The sequence below is a fragment of the Motacilla alba genome, unplaced genomic scaffold (assembly GCF_015832195.1).
Source record: "Motacilla alba alba isolate MOTALB_02 unplaced genomic scaffold, Motacilla_alba_V1.0_pri HiC_scaffold_31, whole genome shotgun sequence".
NCBI lineage: Eukaryota > Metazoa > Chordata > Aves > Passeriformes > Motacillidae > Motacilla > Motacilla alba.
Window position 1 is genome coordinate 1,092,259 of NW_024037405.1, and position 22,854 is coordinate 1,115,112.

The window sequence follows — 22,854 nt, forward strand, 5'->3', positions numbered from 1 at the left end:
CGCCTGCGCTGCACCCCTGGCAGTTACAGCCAAACCTGTGTCTTTCTGTATCTCTTCTGTCTTCCTGTCTCTCTTTCTTTCTTCACCTTTAAATCCTTTTTACCTGGAGCGCTTTTGGGTAACTTCACATCTTAAGGGTTTAAAGGTTTCCAGGTTAGATGGGCTGTGTTAATGAAGTTAATGCTATGGAAAGTATTTTCTGTTGAAGTGTGTAGCAGCACAGGAGCTGCCAATGTTCCTGGAGTGTCCTGCGTTTCCAAGCCCAGAGCCTGCTACTAAAAATGATGCTGACGGGAAGAGGCAGGGATGGGTCTTCATGTGATCTCCAGCAACTGGGTTTATGGAGAGACAGGAGTGGGGTACGGTGCTGAAGAGGGTTCAGGGACAAAGACAACAGTGAGCCGAAGGGCAGAGCCCAATGGATACAGGAGAAAATGGTGCAGAGGCAGGAATAAGGGCAGGGTCAACCAACAGGGCAACGGGGGCGGGGGAATGCACCAAAATGGGGCCAATGAGAGCATGGGGAGAAGAGAACATTCCAGGGGTTAACCGGATATGGGAGATAAAGGCTCAACTCAGGTAATCAGGCCAAGGGGCCACTGGACTGTCATTACCTTACAGAAATCTACAAGTGTTTGCAAAGACCTATGGGAGAGGCATCTTTTTCACCCTCACTCTGGGGTTTGTGGTTTCACTTCATGCTAGCCCTCCATGGCTGGGGGATTGAAACACGAATTGCAGGCCCCTGGGCCTCCATAGAAGTGGATGTTGTATTAAATCCTATTGCTAAAGTTCCTTGATTGTCTATATTTTGCCAGTAAAATCTTGTGTCATTTTGACCTCTTAGCTCAGTTGGTCAGAGCATGGTGCTGGTGTCACCGAGGCTGTGGGTTCAGTCCCTGTGTGGGCCATTCACTCGAGAGCTGGACTTGATGATCCTCGTGGGTCCCTTCCTACCAAGAATATTCTTTGCATCTGTCCATGTTGAGAATACCTGGTTGGTGTTTCTCCTGTGCACCAAACACAAGTCAAGAACCTTTGGTTACCCCCAGCATTTCAGTGTTCATGGGTGTTACAGCCCCGCAGGCTCACAATGGCCTCTTGTGTCCATGAGGCCCCACAGTGCCACACTGGCCCCTGGGTTCCATGGGCCCAACAGTGCCACAATGATCCCTTGGTTCCACAACTTCCACAGTGCCCCACTGGCCCCTGGGTTCCATGGGCCCAACAGTGCCACAATGATCCCTTGGTTCCACAACTTCCACAGTGCCACACTGGCCCCTGGGTTCCATGGGCCCAACAGTGCCACAATGATCCCTTGGTTCCACAACTTCCACAGTGTCACACTGGCCCCTGGGTTCCATGGGCCCAACAGTGCCACAATGATCCCTTGGTTCCACAACTTCCACAGTGTCACACTGGCCCCTGGGGTCCATGAGGATCTGCAGTGTCACACAGGTTTGTGACATTTGTCCTTGCTGCCCCTCACATCCCCTGCCCCACGAGCAGCCCCGAGCCCCCCGTGAGGGACAGGCCCTGCTGGCCCAGGCTGGGCTCAGGGCTTGGCCTTTCTGCTTCCCCCAGCCAGCCCAGGCCCTGCTCAGCTTTGCAGTTCCCTGCTCACAGCCTTGGGCTCCCTGCAGTCCTGGCCTCGAGGATCTGCTCCCACCAGTCCCTGGGGAGCCTTTGGCACTCCCTGCCCTCCCTGGGGCCCAGGGGTGCTCCAAGGGCCTTGGGGTTCTGCTGCTGACTCCTTGAGCAGCTTCTTCAGCCTTCTCTCAGTGCCTGAGGCTCCTGGACCCAGCCCCAAATCCACCGTGGGGACCATGAAAATACAGAAAGCCCTCGGGGGCTCTTTGTCTCCCTTCCATTGTCTTCAAGGCTCCAGGGCTTGTGCGGTGATTGGAGTCAGTTTGGAGTTCTGTTCAGGAGGAAGATTTCAAAGTGCACCTCATGATTTTTACCTTTTTAATCACAGAAGTATTTTTTTTTAATTTTTCAGTTCAGAGAAAAGGTAACTGAAGCTTTCCGTGAGTGATCTTCATGCTGAATGCCTCCTTAGGAGGTCTGGGCACAGAGAAGAATGAGACCCATGGAGGCTGACCCTGTTTGGACAACCTGCTCCTCATCCCCAGCCTCACCATGTCTGACATCATCCACCTGGGACTTACATCACAAAATAGAAAAAAATTAATGTATTTTATTATTTATTTTTAGCATTTTAATGAAATATATTTATTGTATTTATTTCTTATTTGTAATAATGGTTGTTTCAGTTTTATTACCTAATTTTATATTTATATAAAAAAATCTGTACGTATTTAGCAATGTGAAAAATAGGTGTGATTGCTGCTGACAAAATTGAAACAGTAATCAATATTGATACAGTAATACATATTTGGAAATAATAAAACAGTTCAAAGGTAAATGCCAAGAAAGGAAGGGGGAGGAGGGGTCCCCCCTTTTCCTGCAGATGCTCAGAGCAGGAAGAAGCAAGAGATAACTATTACTAAATTTATCTGGAAGAGAGGAGAATCGGTTTGGACACCAGGAAAATGTTAATTATATGAGATTTATTGCTTTAACACTGGAACATAATATTGGCTTATATTACACCAGCTTTGGCTCACACTTGGTGCGCGTGTGTACCCCAAAAGGGGAAATGAAGGACACGAGGAAGAAGAGAGCCCTTCCTCCAAGACGACCCCAAAGAGTGTGCGACCCCCTAAAAGGATGGTGGAGCTTGCGTGGTAAAGGTGATGATGAGGGTGGTGACACAGATGTGACACATGGAAAATGGGAGGAGATGGTGATGACAAAGCGCATGAAAAGGGGGATTTTGGCTCGGCAGGCTCGTAGGTGAGGTGGCGGGGGTCCAAAAGCCCTGCGCTCCGTACCCCGCGCGGTTATTGCTGTTTTGTTTTGTGTGCTTCTGCGCTATTATCAGAACCAAATTATCCCTAATTTTAACCACATCATATTGTCAATATTTGGAGTGTATTCAATTTTATATATACTAAACTACTTAATTAAATTGCTGTTACATTTAATTTTGTTTGGTTTTTTTTGATTGGATAATTGGGCAAATAAACCACCGTGGATGGGAGCCAAAGGAGCCAACGGCAGCCAATGCTTTTTCCCAGTCCCACTGATCCCAGCCCGTGCCATCCCAGTTCGTGCCATCCCAGGCTGTGCCATCCCAGTCCATACAATCCCAACCCAGTTTATCCCAGTCTGTGCCGTCCTGATCTGTTCGGTCCCATCCCATGTGCCCCCAGCCCATATCTGATCCCATCCCATGTTTGATCCCACTCTGGGTGGTCCTGCACACACTCCCAGGGTCTGGAATTCCAGTTCACAGCCCTTGAACTTCCTTCCTATCCTCTCAACAAATTACAATAACATTTTAATTAAATAAATTATACTTAGAATGAAATAAACTAGAAAAAAATGAAATATAATAATTTCAACTCTTCCTTACAAGACTCCAATAATGATTCAAGCCAAAACAACAACTATTACTGTAACAGTACCAATACATCTAAAGAAACAAATTAAATAACAAGAAATACGCTTTGAAAGTTTTAAATCCATAACCAATATACTTTGGAAAAAATATTAAAAAAACCAAACATATAATCTAACACACCCTAGTAAAATAATTCATATCACAAATACACTAAACACAAAACCAAACACCACTATAATTTCTCATACATTTTATCCAAACCACTAAGCTTTACCAACAACCTTGAGTACTCTAAAAAAAAAATTATTTAAATAAATAATTGTGGGTGTGTGGTTTTATTTGGATATTGGTTTTTGGATTGTTTGGGTTGGATGATTTAAAGAATGGGATTTTTACAGGAATTTCATCAGCTGAGAAGGCGGCACTCTGCAAACAGAGCTGACTGAGAATGAACGGGACAGAAATCAGAAACTCTCAAAGTTTTATTTGCTGTCAAACCCATCCCACCCAGCCAGCCCCACACAATCCCCACCCCTGCTCCAAACTGGGATCCCACTGCTCCCAATCCCCTCCCAACCCCATCCCACCCTGGTGGCTGTGGAATGGAGTGAGTTTGGTGTGGGATTGAGGTTTTTTGAGGAGGGAAGAAGCAACTTGAGGTGGGACTGAGCCTTCATGGGTTAAAATTCAGTTGTCTTCAGAGGGATTTCAGTGGTTTTGAGGTGACTGATCCATCCCTCTTGGCTTTTGGAGGGCAGAGATGGAGAAGAGAAAGAAATTAAGGCCAAACCAAGAGGAGAAGCAGGCAGGTGTGTTCCCAGCATGGATCACAGGGAATGTGGGTCACCAGGGCTGTGCCCAGCGTGGCTCCTCCAGCGGGGGATGGAGCTGGAGCAGCGCACGAAGCTCTTCCCGCACTCGGGGCACTCGCAGGGCTTCCCTTACCGGTGCCTCCGTTGGTGTCGGGTCAAGGCAGAGCGCTGTGAGAAGCTCTTCCCACACTGGGGACACTCGTAGGGCCTCTCCCCGGTGTGGATGCGCCGGTGCCTGATGAGGTTGCAGTTTTGCCTGAATCCCTTCCCGCAGTCGGGGCAGCAGAAGGGCCTCTCCTCTGTGTGACTCTGATAGTGCTGGAGGAGATGGGAGCTGATCCGAAACCTCTTCCTGCATTGATCACACTCGTAGGGGCTCTCCCCAGTGTGGGTCCTCTGGTGCAGGATCAGGCTGGAGCTGTGCCTGAAGCTCTTCCCACACTCCCCACACTCATGGGGCCTCTCCCCAGTGTGGATGCGCCGGTGCAGGACAAGACTGCAGTTGTGCCTGAAGCCCTGCCCGCAGTCAGGGCAGCGGAAGGGCCTCTCCTCTGTGTGCGTGCGCTGGTGCTTGAGGAGATTCGAGCTGGTCTGAAACCTCTTCCTGCACTGATCACACTCGTAGGGCCTCTCCCCAGTGTGGATCCTCTGGTGCAGGATCAGCTCAGAGTTCCACCTGAAGCTCTTCCCACACTCCCGGCACGTGTGGGGCTTCTCCCCATCATGGAGCTGCTCAGGGAGCACCAGCTCCGAGCTCTGGCTCCATCTCCGGCCGCCTTCCCGGCCCAGGCTGGGTCTTTCCCCCTCAGATCGCCGCCATCTGCCTTTGCAGCCCCTCCTCGTGCGGCATCTCGGGGCCTTTTCCTCCCCGTTGGCTTCCTGCGCCGTGGAGCCGCTCCAAACGGCCTCTGCCATGAGCTTCTGCCCCGGGGATTTGTCCTCCCTGCTCTCCAGCCTCAGCTCCTGCTCTGGGGGAGGAAGGACAAGCAGAGGATGGCATTTGCCTCCGGGCCACAGGCAAGGGCAAGGAGATGCCCCAGGGCGTCCCCGGCACAGGGGCTGTGCTGCAGCCGGGGCCGTGCTGGGCTGGGAGATGGAGCAGGACACAGGGGCAAAGGGGCACTGACTTCCTCCTCACCTGCCTGCGTGTCCCGGGGCATCTTCCTCTTCCTCACAGCCTCCCAGGGCTTGGCAATGGGAAATCCTGCTTTGGGGAAAACAAGGGATGAGCATGGTGAGTTTCAAGGTCCCTCTGCCCAAGTCCAGCTCTACAAGTCACCGGCCATCTGGGCTCCAGAAAAACCTCCCCCACACCAAGATTCAGCCCTAGAAAAGCCTCCCAGGAGTTCCCCATCCCTGCTCCCTCCCCTCTGGTGTTCGGGGGTTCCCCCTGTCCCAGCTGCTGGGGTGACGCTTGGATTGGGGGTCCCCCTTCTCCTGGGTGCCCGCCCTCCCCAGGCTGCTGGCAGTCCCAGCAATCCCAAAAGCTCCCCCCTCTCCGCTCTCCCCATGCAGGGATGCCGGGGCTTTCTGGGCTCCCTTTTGGGCTCCCTTCTCCCCTCACTCTCTGCTTTGGGCTGCGGGGGCTCCAAGGAGTCCCCCCTGCCCCTCTCCGGGCTCTTGAGGCTCCCGCCAATGGCGCCGCTCCCCCCTCTCTGGGCTCCCCACTTTGGGCTCCTGGCGGACACAGGGCTCTGCTCCTCCAGGCTGCCTCTGCCGGCAGCCGCCACCGGCACCCCCCAATGTCCCCCCAAGGGGCCTTTCCCGCTCAGCCTTGGACTGCTGCATTCTCCAAACATCCCCCAAAAACCCAACCCGGGGGCCCCCAGGGATATCTGGGCCGAGCTCCCCCTCCTCGCTCACCTGCGGGATGGGGGGCGATGATCCCACAGCTGGGGGCCGCGAATTCACCCAGGGCTCGACCGCGTGGATCCTTCTGCTTTCTTTGATCCGCCTTTGTCCCTCCTCTTCCTCCCGCTCCTCCTCTTCCGTCCCCCCTCCTCCGCCTCCTCTGTCTTATCCCGACCTCCTTCTTCTCTCCTCCCCGTGCATCCCTTCTCCTTGTCCTCCTCCCTAACCCCTCCTCCTTCTCCGCCTTCATCCCTCCCTTCCCTCCCTCCTCCTCCTCCTCCCCAGCAGCAGCCACACCCTCGCTGCCCCGTTCCCGGAGCCCTCGCAGCCGCGCCAGGAGTGGCGATGGAGCCGGCACAGCTCGGCACGGGCAGCGCGGGGCTCTCGGCTGCTCGCAGCCGCTGCGGGCGGGGGAACCCGGCCCGGCCAAGAGGAGAGGCAAACTGGGAAAACTGGGCGCTGCACATCCAAACTGGCACAGCCTGGGGACCCTGCCCGGGCACTGCCAGCCCTTGGGGCTCCTCTCGGCACCTCCGGCAGCGGGGAACGCACAGAGGGCTGCGGGACCCCAGCACTGGCAGCACTGCGAGGGACTGGGCTGCACTGGGATCACACTGGGATCATACTGGGAGTGACTGGGACTGGACTGGGTTTGTGCTGACATCAGACTGAGATCATACTGGGAGTGACTGGGACTGGACTGGGTTTGCGGTGACATCAGACTGGGATCATACTGGGAGTGAGCAGGAGCCTATGGGGGCAATTGAGACCATAGTAGGGGGAAATGGGATATACTGGGAGTGACTGGGATTATGCTGAGAGTTACTGGGAACAGCTGTGAGCAACTGGGATCATGCCAGGAGCAACTGGGAGTGACTGGGAGCAACTGGGAGTGACTGGCTGCATGCTGGGGGTGACTGGAAACAACTGGGCTTATACTGGGATCAACTGGGATCATGCTGGAGCTGACTGGGATCATCCTGGCAGTCAGTGCCACTACACTGAGGCTGACTGGGAGTGCTTGGCAGCAAATGGGATCCTACTGGGACAAACTGGGACTGACTGGGAACATGCTGCAGGGAACTGGGCTACACTGGGACTGACTGGAACAAAAGGGAGGGTGCAAGAGAGCAACTGGAACCATGTGGAGCACAACTGGTTCATACTGGCAGCGACTGGGAGCACACTGGGCTCACATTTGGATCACACTGGGAGGGACTGGACTGACACTGGGAGTGGCTACAGTCAGACTGGGATTACAGTGGGTTTGACTGGACCCTGACTGGGGGTTACTGGGAGCTACCAGGCCCATGCTGGGAGCCAACTGGGAACATCATTAGAGGAACTGGGAGAAACTGGGGGCAAGTGAACCATGCTGAGATAACTGGGAGTGCCTGGCAATGACTACGAGCATGTGCAGGGCACCTGGGATATACTGGGAGTGTCTGAGGCCATATGGGTGGTGACTGGGACCAGACTGGGAGCGAGTGGGAATGAGCTGGGGGAACTGGGAACACACTGGGGCAAGTGGGAGTGACTGGGGCCCTGCTGGGAGAGACTGTGTGAGATACAAAGCTGTGTTTCGTGTCAGGTACACACAGGCAGCATGTGTGCTTGTGATTGTGATATGTGTGGAAACTGATCATGGGACAATTAGAGGATGAATTCTAAAAAATAACTGAGGGAGTAAAGCATGGAAGAAGGCCTTTGAACGCATCCTTTGTTTGCAATTAACTTTTATAGCATCTGAATTAAAGCTTTAAGGATGTTGCTGCTGGACAGGAACTTTCTGCACGTAGCTAAGCATTAAACAGCTTTGCAATAATAACCTTTTGAAGTATAATTTTAGAATATTGCTTGTAGTAAGGAGCTTTGAAAATATAAGTTTAGAATATATGTAAAGGAAACATGCTTATCTCAACACCTTAGCAAAACAGTAAAAAGCAGCTTGAGAAAGGAAGATGAACATCAACCCAAGGATTGATGGCTTCGACCAAGGGAAGCTGGACATCACTGCTAGGAGATTTATAGTCTTTGCAATTAAAAGGTGGGCCCACATCTGGAGTCTGGACCGCACCAGCTGGAAGACCTCTTTCTTCTTTCAGAAGTCAGACCCCACCATCTGGGAATACTCCTTTCTGGGGTACATCCTGAGAAAAACTAACTCACAATAGTGTATAGAATTGTGACGTAAAAATTGGGAATAGAAACTGCTAAAAAAAGCTTATGTGCACCCCTATAAATATCTGTACGCCCCAACCATCGGTGTGCAGCTGGAGGGAAAACTTCTGTTTCTGTCTGGGAAAACTTCTGTTTTCTGTCTGGGAAAACTGTACCCAGCGCTGTTTTGCTCATACTTTACCACATTAATTAATAAATGGATTGCTGCTTGAATATTGGCCTAGTCAAGCTTCTTATTTATAACATTATGACAATGGGAAGATGCCAGCAGCTCACGTCCCTGGCAGCAGACCAAGAACTCAGTGTTACAACTCAAAAGTTTTTGACCAATCACACAAAGCAAAAGCATATTGACAGTAGTTCTATCCAACCTGTAAGCACACATACCTTTGGTTAAAACAATGCTTGCTCATGTCAAATACAATAAATGCCTGTAAGCCTTAAAATACAATGCACAGAGCAGCTCTATTATTAAGCTTAGAACTTCTAAATATCTCGCTAGATATACTTTTCTGTAGCTTAGGGAGTTATTCTAGCCAAGTGTTAATACACAGACCATTGTTCTATTTGTCCTTACTTTTCTACTTCCATAACTTTTCTGCTGACCAATCTTATGGCTCCCTCTTAGCTCTAGTCGCAGTTCTGCTGTCGCTGAGGCCTTTTGCAGCTTTCCCAAAACCCTCGGATTGTAAGGATTCCCACAGGGGATGTGGCAGGAAGCTCCTGGCAAAGCTGCTGAGCCCTTCTGAGCCTGGGAGCCGCAGCTGCCCTCAGGCTGCCAGGGAGAGCAGCAGCAGCCTCTTGCAGCAGCTGCAGCCTCCCGCAGGTGCCTGCCAAGCCTCCTTTGCTCCAGGCTGAACACGCCCAGCTCCCTCAGCTGCCTCTCAGCAGCTCCAGAGCCATCTCTGGTCATGCCTCAGCCTCAGAGTGTGCTCCCAAAGCTGAGCCCAGGATTCCAGATGCACCCTCAGCAGTGCCGAGTCCAGGGACATTGGTCCTGAATCATGGAATGTTCTGAGCTGGAAGGGATCCACCAGGAGAGATCCTAAAGTATGGCAAAAATTCTCACAGTACTGTTCAAATGCTGGGAGCAGCAGAAGAAAGAAAGAAAGCCATTTCTGATATCAGAGCATCAAACAACCTGAATCAATCAAATTAAATGAAGAAACAGCTTATATTGAAATAACATCATTTATTTATATATTGCTTTCCATCATTTTAAAACTTGGCTTTATGTGATAGGTTTTTAGCATTTGTTACTTCCCTTTTCTAGAGTAGAAATTAAATAGTTCCTTTAAAAATAACACCAAGATGTACTCGCCCCTGGCAGTGATGAAGGCCATCAATAATGGCAGTAATGCCTCTGGGATAAAAGAGTCAAAGTTACAAAAAAAAAAAAAAAAAAAAAAAAAAAAAAAAAAAAAAAAAAAAAAAAAGATGGTCCAGATTGCAGGCAGAGAAGAGACTAGAGTGCCAAGAGAGAGTCTCATGGAAATTGCTGATGGGGATGGAGATGAGGAGGGCAAGAAGCAGGAGTGGGCCACCAGCAGCAACTCCTCACAGCAGCACAGCGGGCCAAGAGAGCTTCCTCACAAGAGCCAAGTGGCCAGAGCTCCTCAGGACACTCCTCTGCCCACAGAAACACAACAGCCAGAAGCCTCCTTTGCACAGCAAGGAGCCCCTTTATTGAAGCACTGCAAGGCCAGCAGGCAGGATGAGTGAGTACTTTAGTGCTTAAGAGAATCCTTTCAGGCTTGGAAATCCAGCATTAGGGAAGAAGAGACAGGGGATTTTTATGCCCTTTAAAACAAAACTGTACATTTGAAGAGGATGAAGCAGAAATATAATATCGGAAGCAAAAGAACTGGGAAGTGCAATGAAAGCTGTGCTTTTATTTGCAAAGACTGCAGAAGTTGCTGTGGAGCAGCTGGGCGAGGAGGGAAAGAGGCCGGGCAATCAGGATCCTGTCTGTGCCCAGGGCCTTTCTCAGCTCGAGTCCCTGAGGGCTTCCCCAGCGCTGGGCAGGGCCCGGGGGCTCGGTGGCACAGGGCCCTGCTGGGCCTGCCCTGGGCAGGGCCCGTGTGCTGCTGCCGGGCAGGCCTGGGTTCCCGCAGGGCAGCAGGGGCTGCGGGCAGGCTCCAGCAGGGTTCCGTGCCCTCGGAGCCCCCGCTGCACCGGGACCCCGCCCGGCCGTGCCCGGGACATTCCGCTGGCACCGGGGCTCTGCCAGCGGCAGAACTGTCTCTGGGCAGCGCCCCGCAGGCTGCAGCAGCACGGAGCGAGCGCAGCTCCAGCCAGGGAGCATTGCTTGGCCCCAGAGCCTGTTCGCAGCTCATTGACTGCCCCTCGGCAGCCGTTCAGCGCTGGGGGCTTGTGCCAGGTAATTCTGTGCTTTGCTGCCGGGGTGCCGACACACCAGCCCTGGCTGTCTCTGCTGCAAGCCAGCGCTGAGCACCAACAGCAGCAGCTCCAAGCTCAGGCTCTTGCTCCTGCCTCTGCAAGCTGACAGCAGTTTGCTGGGAAACAGGCCCTGAGCAGGGAAATTGCCTTGAAGGCCTTCTTCATGCAAACACTTAGCATTATTATTCTCCAGCTTGCAGTGGGACAAATCGCTTTCACGTGGAGAGGGCAAGGTTGCAGGAGGCCTTGCTGCTGCTTCAGCTTGAATGTGAAGTGTCTCTGAGGAGCAGGAGAGGCAGGCAATCCCTGGGAAAGGAGGGTGACATGGGAAGGCCAAAGCCCCCCGGGTTCTGCCCCATGTGCTGCCAAAAGGTGCCAGCACTGAGAAGGAGAGGCTTAAGGACAGAGGCGGCAGATGTGTGGCAGGGGGAACTGGGGGCTTTTGCTGGGCAGTGCCTGCAGCAGGTGCTCCAGCCTGGGATTGCCCCGTTGGGAGTGGGAGCAGCTGCCAGGGGCCGCTCTGACAGTTGAACTGTCCCAGCCAGGGACTCCAGAGGAAGGTTGCAAAGTCCATGTGGAAACACCCAGATCCCAAAGGGAAGCCAAAGCTATTGATTTATAATTTTTCCAGTTTTAAGGCTCAAGGCCATTATAATTACTATGGCCTTGTCTATCCCTATATTTGTATCTCATGTGTATAGAAGGGCAATGGCCACCAGAGTATTTGAATCATTCAAGAATAGGTTGGACAAGTCTTTGAGAAACGTGATCTAGTGAAAGGTGTCCCTGCCCATGGCAGAGAAGTGGAACAAGTTGAAATCTAAGGCCCCTTCCAAGCTAAAACATTCTGTGCTTCTATGGTTTTATGGGGCTGTGGTTCTATGAATCTGGTGAGTTCTCTGAGTGTATGTCAAGTTTCCCTTCAAGTATCTCCATATATGCAAAGCACCAAGCTTTGTCCATAAAAGTATCATGTGCTATTTAGTGATAGCAACGTTTGAAGGAAAACTCTTGAGGTGGATACCTAAGGTTCAAGTTTCCAAACAGCTTCCAAGCTTCCTTGTTTCATTCGAGCCCCTCTTTGCCTGGGGCTGGATGGAGAAGGCAGAAAGAAGAGCAATCAAATATGTCCTGCTGTGGGATGCAGAAGTGAGCCTGGCCAAAAAAAGCGCTGTCAAAAGCTTGTAAGGCTTGCCATCAGGGTCACTGGGTGGCCTGCTTTGCTCTCCACAGCAAGGCAAGCTTGTGCTCAGAAGCAGAGCTTGGTTGCAAGAGCATTTGTGCCTTGTGCGAATCGTGTCAGGGTATTGCCGCCCACGCAACCTCAAATCCATGGAGCATCAGCGTGGCTGAAAACCAGGCCCTGTCAGGAGCTTTTGCAAAGCGTTTTGACTGTTGAGTGGAATCTAGATTTCCTGCTGGCCACCTGTGTGCTTTGTGGCCATGTTAAGGATGAGCTGGTGGCAGAGCAGGCCTCCCTGCCACACTGTTCATTCACAAGTCCGTGTGCATCTCTCTCTACACAAGTTATGCCAATGCCAGATCCACTCCACAGAACTTGGAACAAAGTTGGAATGTCTACTCCTTGTATGCACTTGCTACTTCTCCCACCTTCATTTACCTTGCAATGCAAGCGGGCACCTTGTTCTTTTAAGGCAGCTTGTTTCCCAGCCAACACTTTGGTTTTCATGATGGTGAGGAGGCAGCAAAGATGCAGTGTTTGTTTGCTTCCAGATGTGTCCTCTGAGCTTAGTGTGAGTGTCTCTTCTTAGGCTTCCCGGCTGCATGGGGAGCTGGGCGTTTGGCAGGATTCCCATCTGTAGTGGCCTGTGTCTCTCTGTGGCTTGCAGAAGGATTCCCTGCTGGTCCCTTCCCTGGTGTTAAAGCTATGGCCTAGAGTTCAGCTGCTTCACCTCCTCCCCCAAGTGTCTGCGCTCCTGTTCCACTCCAGCTGTCCTCAGTGGGGTGCTTCAGGAGACTTCACAGGATGCTCCTGTAGCCTCCTCCCCAGCGAGAAATCTGCTCCCTCCAGAGCGTGAGATGCTGCAAGGGAATGCCACAAATTGCAATGTAAATGTCTTCAGTCGTTTATCTGCATTTTTGAGATCTTGCATTGCAAGATTCCCTCTTGCATCTGCTGAGGAAATATTGTTACCTTTTCACATAGAACTGTCTTTTTATGTTTTTTTTTCACCCTCCATTTCTTTCCTTCGTCTTTCCACAAATGCTGCCGTTCATGTGGGCCCCATTTCATTCTCTACAGGCAGGGTTCTTAGGGCACTTCTCTTCTGAAAATGGAACTGAATTTCCTGCAGCCTGTAGCAGTGGCCTGGTTTGTCGTGCTCTTGGCCAAATCTGGAGTGAAGTGCTGACCTGAAATGCAGCATGACTGCTGGGGGAAGGGGAAAATGGATCTCTTGCTTCTCCCATTCTCAGCTACGTGTCATCCTCGTGTTGGGATGGTTTATGTTAAGGAGCACTGGAATGACTCCCGGTCGGGCACTCCAGGTTCTGAGCGTAGCAAGTCCCTGGAGATCTTGACCTCCCCTTTAGGCATGAACTCATGCAGATGGTGAATAGCTGTGTGTTCTCTTCCAGAGAAGCTGACTCAAGCTGAGGCTTCATCATGAAACCCACAGACAGCCAGAACAGCGACAATAGGTAGGAATGAATTTGATATAATCTTGGCTTCCCAGGCGCTGGGATGAATGTTGTGATAGTTTAGAAAAAGAATTTCCACTCCAATGCAAGAAGAATCAGAATGTTCCAGAGTGGGACAAATGAAGTCAGGATTGTCCTGTCAGTGAGAGTGGCTTCAGATCACATTGGTATTTGAAGAGCTTCTGTTACAGACCCAGGCCTGGATGTGATCATGGGTCAGGGCAGATTCTCTGCTGAATTTTCTGAAGCCAAGCTCTTCTTACTGGAGCCAGGGCGCTCCCTTCTGCAGTTTGGGATGCTTTTGGCCTGGCAGTATTTTCCTGTTTCAGTCTGTAGCAAAGCAGGAGTTGTGTTTTTTTGGGGTGGGGGCCATTTGTGCCAGTTTTTACTTCTTGTGGAACATATTGGAAGATGAGGAGGACTGAGGTGGTGTTTCAGGGCAGGCTTTCAGTTTCATCTGCCTCTTTGAACAGTCAGGTTGTTGGGCTTTTCCTGGTGACACATCAAGTGCAGAGCAGCAAGTACAGGACTATTTTTAGCTCTCTGCTGCTGAGCTGTTTTCCCCCTGGAGATGGAGGGCTTGGGACTGCGCAGTCCCCCTGCACCAAGGCTCCCAGGTGCTGGGCGTGTTGGTGCTAAGCCTGGAGGTGCAGCTCCCAAAGCTTCCAAAGTTCCCGAGCCTTAAGGGAGCTTTGCAGGGTTATGAGTGGCAGCAGAGCTCAGGTTTGCAAAGGGTTTTTGAAGAGCATCTTGAGAAACACCTTTAATGGCCAGGTCACACGTGGGCAGCAAAGGTGTCTCCAGGGCTGGGGAGACTGGCAGATCTACAGGCTTATCTAAAAAGTCTGGGCATTTCAGTACACAGCAGACTCATAGACTCTGAATTAGGAATGCCATCCCGTGCAAAAACATGAGATGAGGCAGCTGTGCCTCGGCTCTAGGAATGATTAAACTTTCAGGAGCTGATTATTGGTGTGGTATTGGAGTAAGTGTCCCTGCTGGAGCAGACAAGGCTCTCCCCTTGCAACCTGGGACACTTGGGAAGTTGGATTTGCAAAGAAGAACTGATGAAGTGTATGTATGGAGAAGACTGTAGAGTAGAGTAGGAATCGATACCTGCATCCACTGTGCCTGCATGCTTTCCCTTCCCCGATGCCCATCAATATCAGAGCCAGAGTTTCCCTCATTTTGCAGTGGTCTTTCAAAGGCCAGGGACAGTTTAAAGGATCTCGTTTCCCATGATGGGACACTTTCTTGGTGTTTTGTTGTGGGGCAGGTGTGATTGAGTACCTGCATATGTGGCTGAGGAGGAACAGGGGGATTGGACCTGGTGTTTTCTGAATGTCTGAGAACTCCTTTCTAATTACACTGATGGGATGGCTTTAAATGCAGCTCCATTGTTTTCTAGGGAAGCAGCTTTCCAAATATCTGTTTAAAGTAGAGAGTGAATTTCCAAGGTTGTTTATAAAGTGGACAAAGTTCAAGCCTTGGAAGTTGAAACATCTTCAGCAGAGAAGGTTCTGTTTGACTGGCAAGGGGGGAGCCTGGGGTGAGAGGCCTGCAGGAGAAGACGGGCAGTTTCTCCCATTAATCACTGCAAGTGGATTTGTCAGCTCACGTGCCGATCACCCCAGCGACTGCTTCTGTGCTTGTTTCCCAAGGAAATGGGGGGAGAGTCTTTCCCTTACCACCCTTCTTGCTGGCTGGGATCAGGGGTAGCAATCCCTGGGAAGGATGTGTGCTGTCCCCTGTGTGTCTCATTGCTGCGGGGCACAGCACACACTGGACAGAGCCGATCTGTCCACTGTCAGCATCCTGAGGATTTCAACACTGCTTTGCTGCTGGACGGGGGCCCTTGTGGGAAAGCCCCAGTTTCTGCACGGAGCACAAGCAGGGGTTGGAGTGCTAAGTCTCTTTTCTGTGTCTCTGTCTGAAAGCAGGAACAACAACAGAGACTTGCTCCGTATTCTGGAGCAAGACAGGCGGAGGAGGCAGGCAGCTCCAGAGGAGAAAGATCCATCTTTGGAGAAGACTCCCCTCTTTGCCAGGCCCTACAAGGTAATGGAAGGGGAGTGCAGGCTGGAAGGAGAGAAGGAAGGAGGCTTGGGGTGGGAGAGGAGAGCTGTGTCTTCTGCACGGGCTGTAGCAGACTTGAGCCTGATCCCTGCAAACACAGCATCTTCCCATCTGCTGCACTGACCTTGCCTGACTGCCCTTGTGGGGATGCATGGTGATTCCATGAAGGTGCTGAGCAATGTCTCTTGCTGAGCTGGATCTCTTGCTTGGGGTGTTTCTGACATTTCCCCTTCTGTTCCTGTGTTGCAGACTGATAAAGAAGATGAGCTGTCAAGGCGCATTAAGAACTTGCTGGGTGATGAGGACTCCAAGGGGCTCCTGAGCCATGAGTCCCCTCCGAATGCCATAGGGACTCCAAAAAAGCCCAAATCCAACTCACAGGCCCCCAGTCACAGGCCAGCCTCCAGTAAGACAAATCCATGTGAGGACATATGGAGAGAATCCTCACCAGAGTCCCTGGACATCAGCCCTAGCCCCGAGCAGAACTACCATGACAGCAAAGAGGGTCTCTCAACTTGGAGGTCAGAAGCCAAAGCTCCACAACCCGAAATTCTTCCTGAGCCTGTCAAGGTGAGTTCAGTTGTTGGGGGCCTCTGTTATAGGCAGTCCCTCCAGGCCAGGGGACCAGCACCCAGGCCCTGCCGGCTTCGTGGCTCAGCCTTCCCAGACAACAAAGGCACTGGGTTCCCAGGTGCAGTTTGGGGTTTTGCCAGGCTCATCCATCAGCACTGGGATGTTGCTGTGCCCTGTGGAATGTAGGAGCCCAGAGTGCTGAGCCATGGCAGCTGGTCAGGGGGCCATGGAGGTGGTTTTCAAATGGTGTTTGGCCTTTGGAAGGAGAAGGAAGAGCTGGAGGCTGCAGTCAGCTTTTCCTGGAAAAGGGTGTTGATCAGCTGCAAAGGACTGAAGGCAACATCTTGTGGAAAATGAGAGGCAGCTGAGAGAAGCAGAGCACTGCAGGGCCTTGCCTTCTACAGGAGCCATTCTTCAGACCACAAAGAGAAAGCACCATTCTGGATCTCCAGCTCTGGAAAGTGCAGAGGGCTGCAAGCAGCCCTCAGGCTAGCAGCAATGGGCAGTGTTTTTCCTTGCTGCTTGGAAGGCCAGCTGAGGGAGTATCAGTGTGAAGAAAGGAGCAGGGATGCTGCATCTTCCTTGGAGAGTGCGGCGAGGGAGGGGAAGGAGTGGGTGCCCAGAGAAATGATTTCTGAGAGAGGGCTGGAGTGAACGCTGCCAGCTTCTGCCATCAGCTGGGGCTGGGCTCAGCTCTTTGGGGTAGCCCCAAGCCAGCTTCTCTCCATCGTGTGTCTCTGGGCACCCCTGGAGAACCTCCATTGGTCCAAATTTGGCTGCTAAATCCATCACTTTGCCAAGCAATGGGAGAGGGAGAAATGGTAGCTGGGGATTTGCAGATCCTGCAGGGGCAAGGAGAGGATGCCTAAAGTCAGCCAGAATTTGCATAAACTGTGGTGCATCTTGCCAGAAGCGTTAGAAGTCAGTGTCTTGTCCAGACTGCTGTTGGCCTCAGAAGAATAAGGAGTCTCATTTTATTTGGATGAAGGAGAAATTGTCTTCTTTCTCTAGAACTGGCTTGAAATAACTGAGAACTATTCTTTCTGACTGTTTTTCTTTGAACTAAGGAAGCTTTTTGCACAACTTTTTAAAGGCAGAGAGGCAGCCTGTGCCTTTGAAGGCAAAGCTCAGCTGCTTCCTAGTATAACAGTATAATTCCATAAAGGGAGAAGACTGCACAGACATACTTACATCATCATCATCATAATAACAGTCATGATACATAGCAGTAGTAGCAGTAGTTGTTGTTTAAGAATACAAACACTCTTTCCAGACTGCCATCTTCCAAAGGGATTTCCTCTTTTTCTCAGAGGCAGGAGAGATGACTTTGGGAATTTCAGCTGGTTTTCCACTTGGCCTCCATTATCAATTCCCCTTTAGACGGGCCTTGTGATCCTCAGCAGCATTTTATTATTAATGGCATTGCATGACATTTCTGGAGTTGTTGGTCACCAAATGCTGCTGTGTGCATGTCAATGAGTAAAAAACCCAAACAAACTCCTTCTGCCTCCCTCCTTCTTGTTTCAGAAAAAGAAGCCCACTGCTGTGCCATCCACTGAAAGAACTTGGAAGGTTGGTGCTCCTCCATAACAGATCTCTGCATTTGCTTCTGTTTTGCATACATGAGAGAAATGGCTGGGGAAAAAATACATTGCTCAGCTCCAGTTCACTCAGCAGCCCTTGCCCTTCCTGAAAGTGTGTTCTGGGCTGGGCTGAGGAGAAGTAGGGATAACAGCTGGAGTTGTAAGATCAGCCTTCCTCTCGGGCTGTGAGCGTAACATTGTCTGGGGCAGTTCAAGGACCAGGCTGACAACTCATGCCAGGCAGCCAGAGCTGCTCCTCCCTCAGGCTGGGGATTGCCTTTCCTGAGCTCCCCTCATCCAAAGGCTCTGGACCTGCTGTCTCATGTCTGGGCTTCCACATCTCCATTTGGGAAACCAAGGGAAATCAGCCCCATGTGTTCCTGGGAGCCAGATGCCATTGTGCCATGCAGAGTGTTTCTGAGCGGGCCAGGGTGGCAGCAAACTTCTCTTCCCTCTTTCCCATTGTTTTCAGTAGGCTCTGTATTTGTAGAGCTGTACCATGTTTGAGCCAGAGGGGGCAGATGAATGGAAAATGCTTCAGGGACTCATCCTTTTGTTTCAGTTGTGCCCTCCAATGTCATGTTTGTCATGAACGCTTGAAGCATGTCATCTGTGTGGAAGCACAAGCCCCATTTTATCTTGATGGTCAGCAAAAGCATGATCTGAGAGTGTTAGACAGAAGTGGGAGTGCTGAGAGTGCTGCCAGCCAAGTCAGTTTGAGGTGTTGCCTACACCAGGCATGCAGACATGCCTTTCAATCATCCCCACCTGTGTCACTGTGCTGAGTCCCCTGAGCTAACCTTGCCTCCCCCTCTCCTCTCTGTTTTTGTGATCAAAACAGGTTGCGGGAAAGCCATTTGCTTCACTTGCTCCTCCAAGGTACAGTTGTGTTCCCAAACTACCCTCTAGACCAAACAAGCTACTTTTCATTTGAGGGGGAGAGGGCAAGGGGTTCCTGGTTTCCCTTGAAGCTGCAGGCTTTGGGTTGATGCTGCTCAGGGCTGCTGTTGAAAATTGGTTTCATTGTTGTGGGGGTTTCAGGAAAGCTCCCATCATTAGAAATGAATGATCCAGGCATGCTGGAGTTTGCCTAAGGACCAGACTTGTATTTGCCCAGGTGCCCCGTTCTTTTCTCCTCCTTGCCCCCAGTGTGTCTGGATGTGTTTGTATTGACCAAGAATCCATCCTGACAATTGTTACCCTTTATTGGAAGTGGTTCTTTTGGGGCTTTCAGAAATGCACGGGGCCATTTTGGTATTTTTTTCAACTTTAGTCAGCTGAATGCAGCTTCACAATGTAGCAGTGAGATCCTGTTCACATTCTTGTCTGGCTGGGTGTGATTTACAGTTTTGATTATTCCCAGAGGGTTTTTTCACATGGTGTTTTATTTTTGGAGCATGGCAATGTATTCCTCTGGCCTTCTCCCCTCTGCTCTCCATGCTCAAACATAGGGTTCAGTGTTAGTTTAGAATGCTGCCATGTCAGTGGAAGAAGTAAGTAACCTTCCCCCCGCTGCTTCCTGATTTTGTCTCCTGGTGGCCTTGCAGAGTTCTCCAGTCCCAGCACAAGAGGGTGGCAGCAGCACAGCCCAGCAGCTCGGAGCCAGGGAGCACCAGGGACTGCCACAGCTGCTCAGTGTGTGCTCGAGAGATCAGCTCCAGTGGCAGGGAGGAGGACAGCCTTCCAAGGGTGCTGCACCTGCCAGTACGTGAGGTGAATACAGAGACCATGGAGAGGCTGCTCCCACAGCCCCCTGCCCACTGCAGTGTGGGGTCTTGGGAAGGAAGCAGATGTGGTTACCAAATTCTGCCTGCTTTGTCCTGGAGATACTGATTTGTAAGACCATTCTCACTGCAATGAAGGCTCAGGGATTTGCCACTGACTGGTTTATGGCTTTTTTACTCCTCACATATCCATCCATGGTGCTCAAGGAGCAAGTTAGTGCCTGTGGCCTGTTAGTTTAGAGTCATTTTTTCACAGGCCAAAGGCCAGACTTTAGGACCTCGGGGCAAGAGTCCTGGGCTCGGGTGAGCTGTGCTAGGACAGCAAGAGTCAAACAAGGCCCCAGTCCTGAATGCTTCTTTTCTCTTTTGTTGGCAGCCTGAGCCATCAACTGCTAAAAAGTGGCGCCTTGACAGCCTGGTGACCCAGACAAAGCAAGGATTGGTGCCCAGAGAGGGTCTCAGGGAAATTGCCCGTGGGAATGGCCGTGAGGAGGGTGTGAAGCAGGCGCAGGGCATCAGCAGCAGTTCCTGCCAGCAGCACTGCAAGGCAAGGCAGCCTCCTCACAAGAGCTGTGGCCAAGGGGCCACGGATTTCCACAAGACCTTTGCCCAAGTGGCCAAGGACACTGACAAGACCTGTGGCCAAATGACCAAGCATTTTGACAAGACCTCTGGCCAAGTGACCAGGGCTCCTCAGGAATCTCCTGTTCTGAGCACACACAGCTCTCTGAAGCCTCTTGTGCACACCAAGGAGGCCTTGCCCAGGAAGATTGTGGGTATCAAAAGGCCCAGCAAGGCCCTGGTGCATGACAAATGCAAAAAAGTCCTGAAGCTGGAGAGTGAGCCTGGTCCTTTGGAGGTCAGAGAGCAGTCCTCCAAAGACAAGCTGGAAGTCCAAGAAGCAGAGAAGCCAAAAGCTGCTTTTGGAAATGGCCTGAAGCTGGCAGTGCAAGAACCCTTGGAGAAGAGGAAGCACAAGGCCCCTGACAAGAGCTGTGCCCACGTGCCCAAGAGACATGCTCAGGAATGTGATGCCCTCATCCCCAGTGGCCGCAGGCCTGGGGGTTTGCGCAAGGAGAAAGTGCCCTTGCCTGCTGGGGACAAGTTGTTCTTGCTGGCCAGGGAGGCAGACTTGAAGAGGAAAGCCACGAGGAGTTCTGAGGAGCCCCCTGGAAAGAAGAAGGTGAGAGGGGCCAGGGGAAGTGGCTTTGGACAATGACCAAGGTGGTGTTTGAAAAACCCATGTGGATTTTCCGCTGCAGAGGTTGGCAGTAGAGCCACGATGCTTCTCCTCCAAAGGGAGTTCCAGTGTGTTATTTTTCATGTTTTCAACCAGAATCGATCCAACTGAGCTGTACTGCTCTGTACTTGATGTGAACTTTTAAGACCTGAGTGAATTTTTCTCCCTGTTTTTATTCTTTCTGCTAGAGGGAAGACAAGGGGGATACTCCCAGGAAGAAAAAGGAAAGAGACCAAACATTCCCAACAAAATAATTTCAGCTTTCAGCAAACAAAGGCTCCAATCAACTGAAGTGAGTATGCAGTGATGGGATGTCAGAGGGATGTGTAAATCTAAGTCTCTCTTCAGGAGGGTAGGATGAAGAACTCTATCTCCTGTCCAGACACACAAGAGTTTGCTTCTAACACGGTGTGCCTTCTGCAACTGCAGCTGCTGCAGATTGGCCTTTACCTGCTGGAAGCTATTGTTGGCTGCGGGTTTATGTATAAATTATGAACGGGATGGGATTGTTGTGGAACTTGTCTTAAGTTGTTTCTTTTTTAGCATTAGTCTTATTACATGGTTATGACAATGAGCAGATGTTCGTAGTTTCCATTTTTGATAGCAGGCAAAGAACTTAATGTTACAACTGATTTAAAAGTTTTTGGACTAATCACACACAGCAGAAGCATATTGGCAGCAGTTGTATCTAACTAGTATAAGTACATGTATTTGTTGTCAAAACAATGTCTGCTCATTTGGAATATGACACTTGCTTGTAATCTTTAAAACACAATGCACAGAGCTCTATTATTAAGCTTAGGACTTCTTAATATCTTGCCAGTGGGATGCCAGTGAGGAGGGGTGAGGGGAGGGGGAACCCAGGCAGAGACCCCCAACACTGACACTTGAGGGGGGGAAAAGAGGGAAGACCGTGTGGTCGTAGGATACAAATCATGTGAGCAGTGCAAATGATCAAACACCCCGTGCAAATAACTAACTCACTATGCAGTGCAGTACAACACCAGCATTCGCTGCTCGGTGTGTTCTTGGAAACTTTGCAAAGCTGACTAAAAATGGTGAAAATGAGCAGCGGTGAAACAAGGTTGAGAGATGTTTGGTGCTGCTTCTTGCTGCCAGAATTCCATGGACATCCTGATTTCAGATGATCAGAGATGTACCAGGCCACTCTGTTATTGAATGTGAAAGTCTCTGCCAATTCAAACTCCCTCTTCTTTGAAGCCTCTCCCCTTTGAAAGTGTTGCCTTGCTGGGACAATGGCATGAAGGGCAGGATGTGGCCAAGCTTTTGAGAAATGCCTCCCTTATATGTACATCACAGTCATGATTTTGCTTCTCTTGTCCAGAGCATCAGAAGATTCATTCCAAACGGAGAGGGAAAATGTGGTGCTGCCACCACTGCCAGCCATGACTGCTGCACAATGTGCACCAAATTTGAGCACGACGACCCAAAAGAGACCCAGAACTGCCACTGACGACCTGGACCTGCCTGCCATGGATAACCCTGCCAGGAACCAGGATCCTTTGTTGGCCAAGCAGAGGAAAGTGGAGGAAGACCACGAGGAGCAATCCCAGGGCATCAGCACTGGTATCCAGGAGAGCTGGTGGGAATATTCCTACAAGCCATGCATGCTGTGTGCATCACTTGAGAAACATCCTCTCAGATAAGTGACCATTTCTGTCTGCAGGCAACTGCAACTAACAGGACTGTCTCTATAAAAAGGAGTGTGTTTATAAAAAGAAACTGTGGTTCACTTAAAAATAACCTGTGGGTGTGACCGCAACCTGGGCCTAAGGTTTTCTATCATGAGGACAAAATTGTTGCATTTATGGGTTAAAAAATTAGATTTTACTAGCAGTTGATACAGATTTGGCTGTCTACTGACAGCTCAGGGTATTGGGTGTAGGATATTTGGGGAAGGGGGGTGGGGGGCAAGGGCTGTGTGTTAGGCCACCCACTGTTATGTGTGTGAGGCCAGACTGTGCACAGTGTATGATCTGCCTTCTAACTGCTTGCTTTTTCCTGATAATTTTCCTGCTTCCAGCCCTCACTGCACTCCCAGCCACTGAGCAAGGAAACCTGCTGCTGAATTTCTCTGTCCTTGGAGAAGTTGAATGGTGCAAAGCACTGTGAGCTGCCAGGTGAGAAGCCAAGGTTCCATTGAAATTCTTGGAGGGATTGCTGGCAAAGAAGGCAAGAGGGGGAGAGCCCGGTGCATAGACGGTGGCTGGGAGAAATGAACATTTTCTCTGGAAATGTAGGAAAGCCTGGCTTTGGAATTGCT

At 50.9% G+C, this 22,854-nt stretch overlaps 2 protein-coding genes across 2 annotated transcripts in view; one reads left to right on the plus strand and one right to left on the minus strand.

The window, feature by feature from the left end:
• Positions 1-22,854, minus strand: part of LOC119696487 — a 1,710,157-nt gene that overhangs the window by 481,447 nt on the left and 1,205,856 nt on the right. Inside the window, 1 exon segment of the mRNA XM_038126215.1 lies at positions 4,370-5,009. Coding sequence (XP_037982143.1) covers positions 4,370-5,009 — 640 coding nt within the window.
• LOC119696488 overlaps positions 1-22,854 on the plus strand; it is a 1,499,846-nt gene that overhangs the window by 454,027 nt on the left and 1,022,965 nt on the right.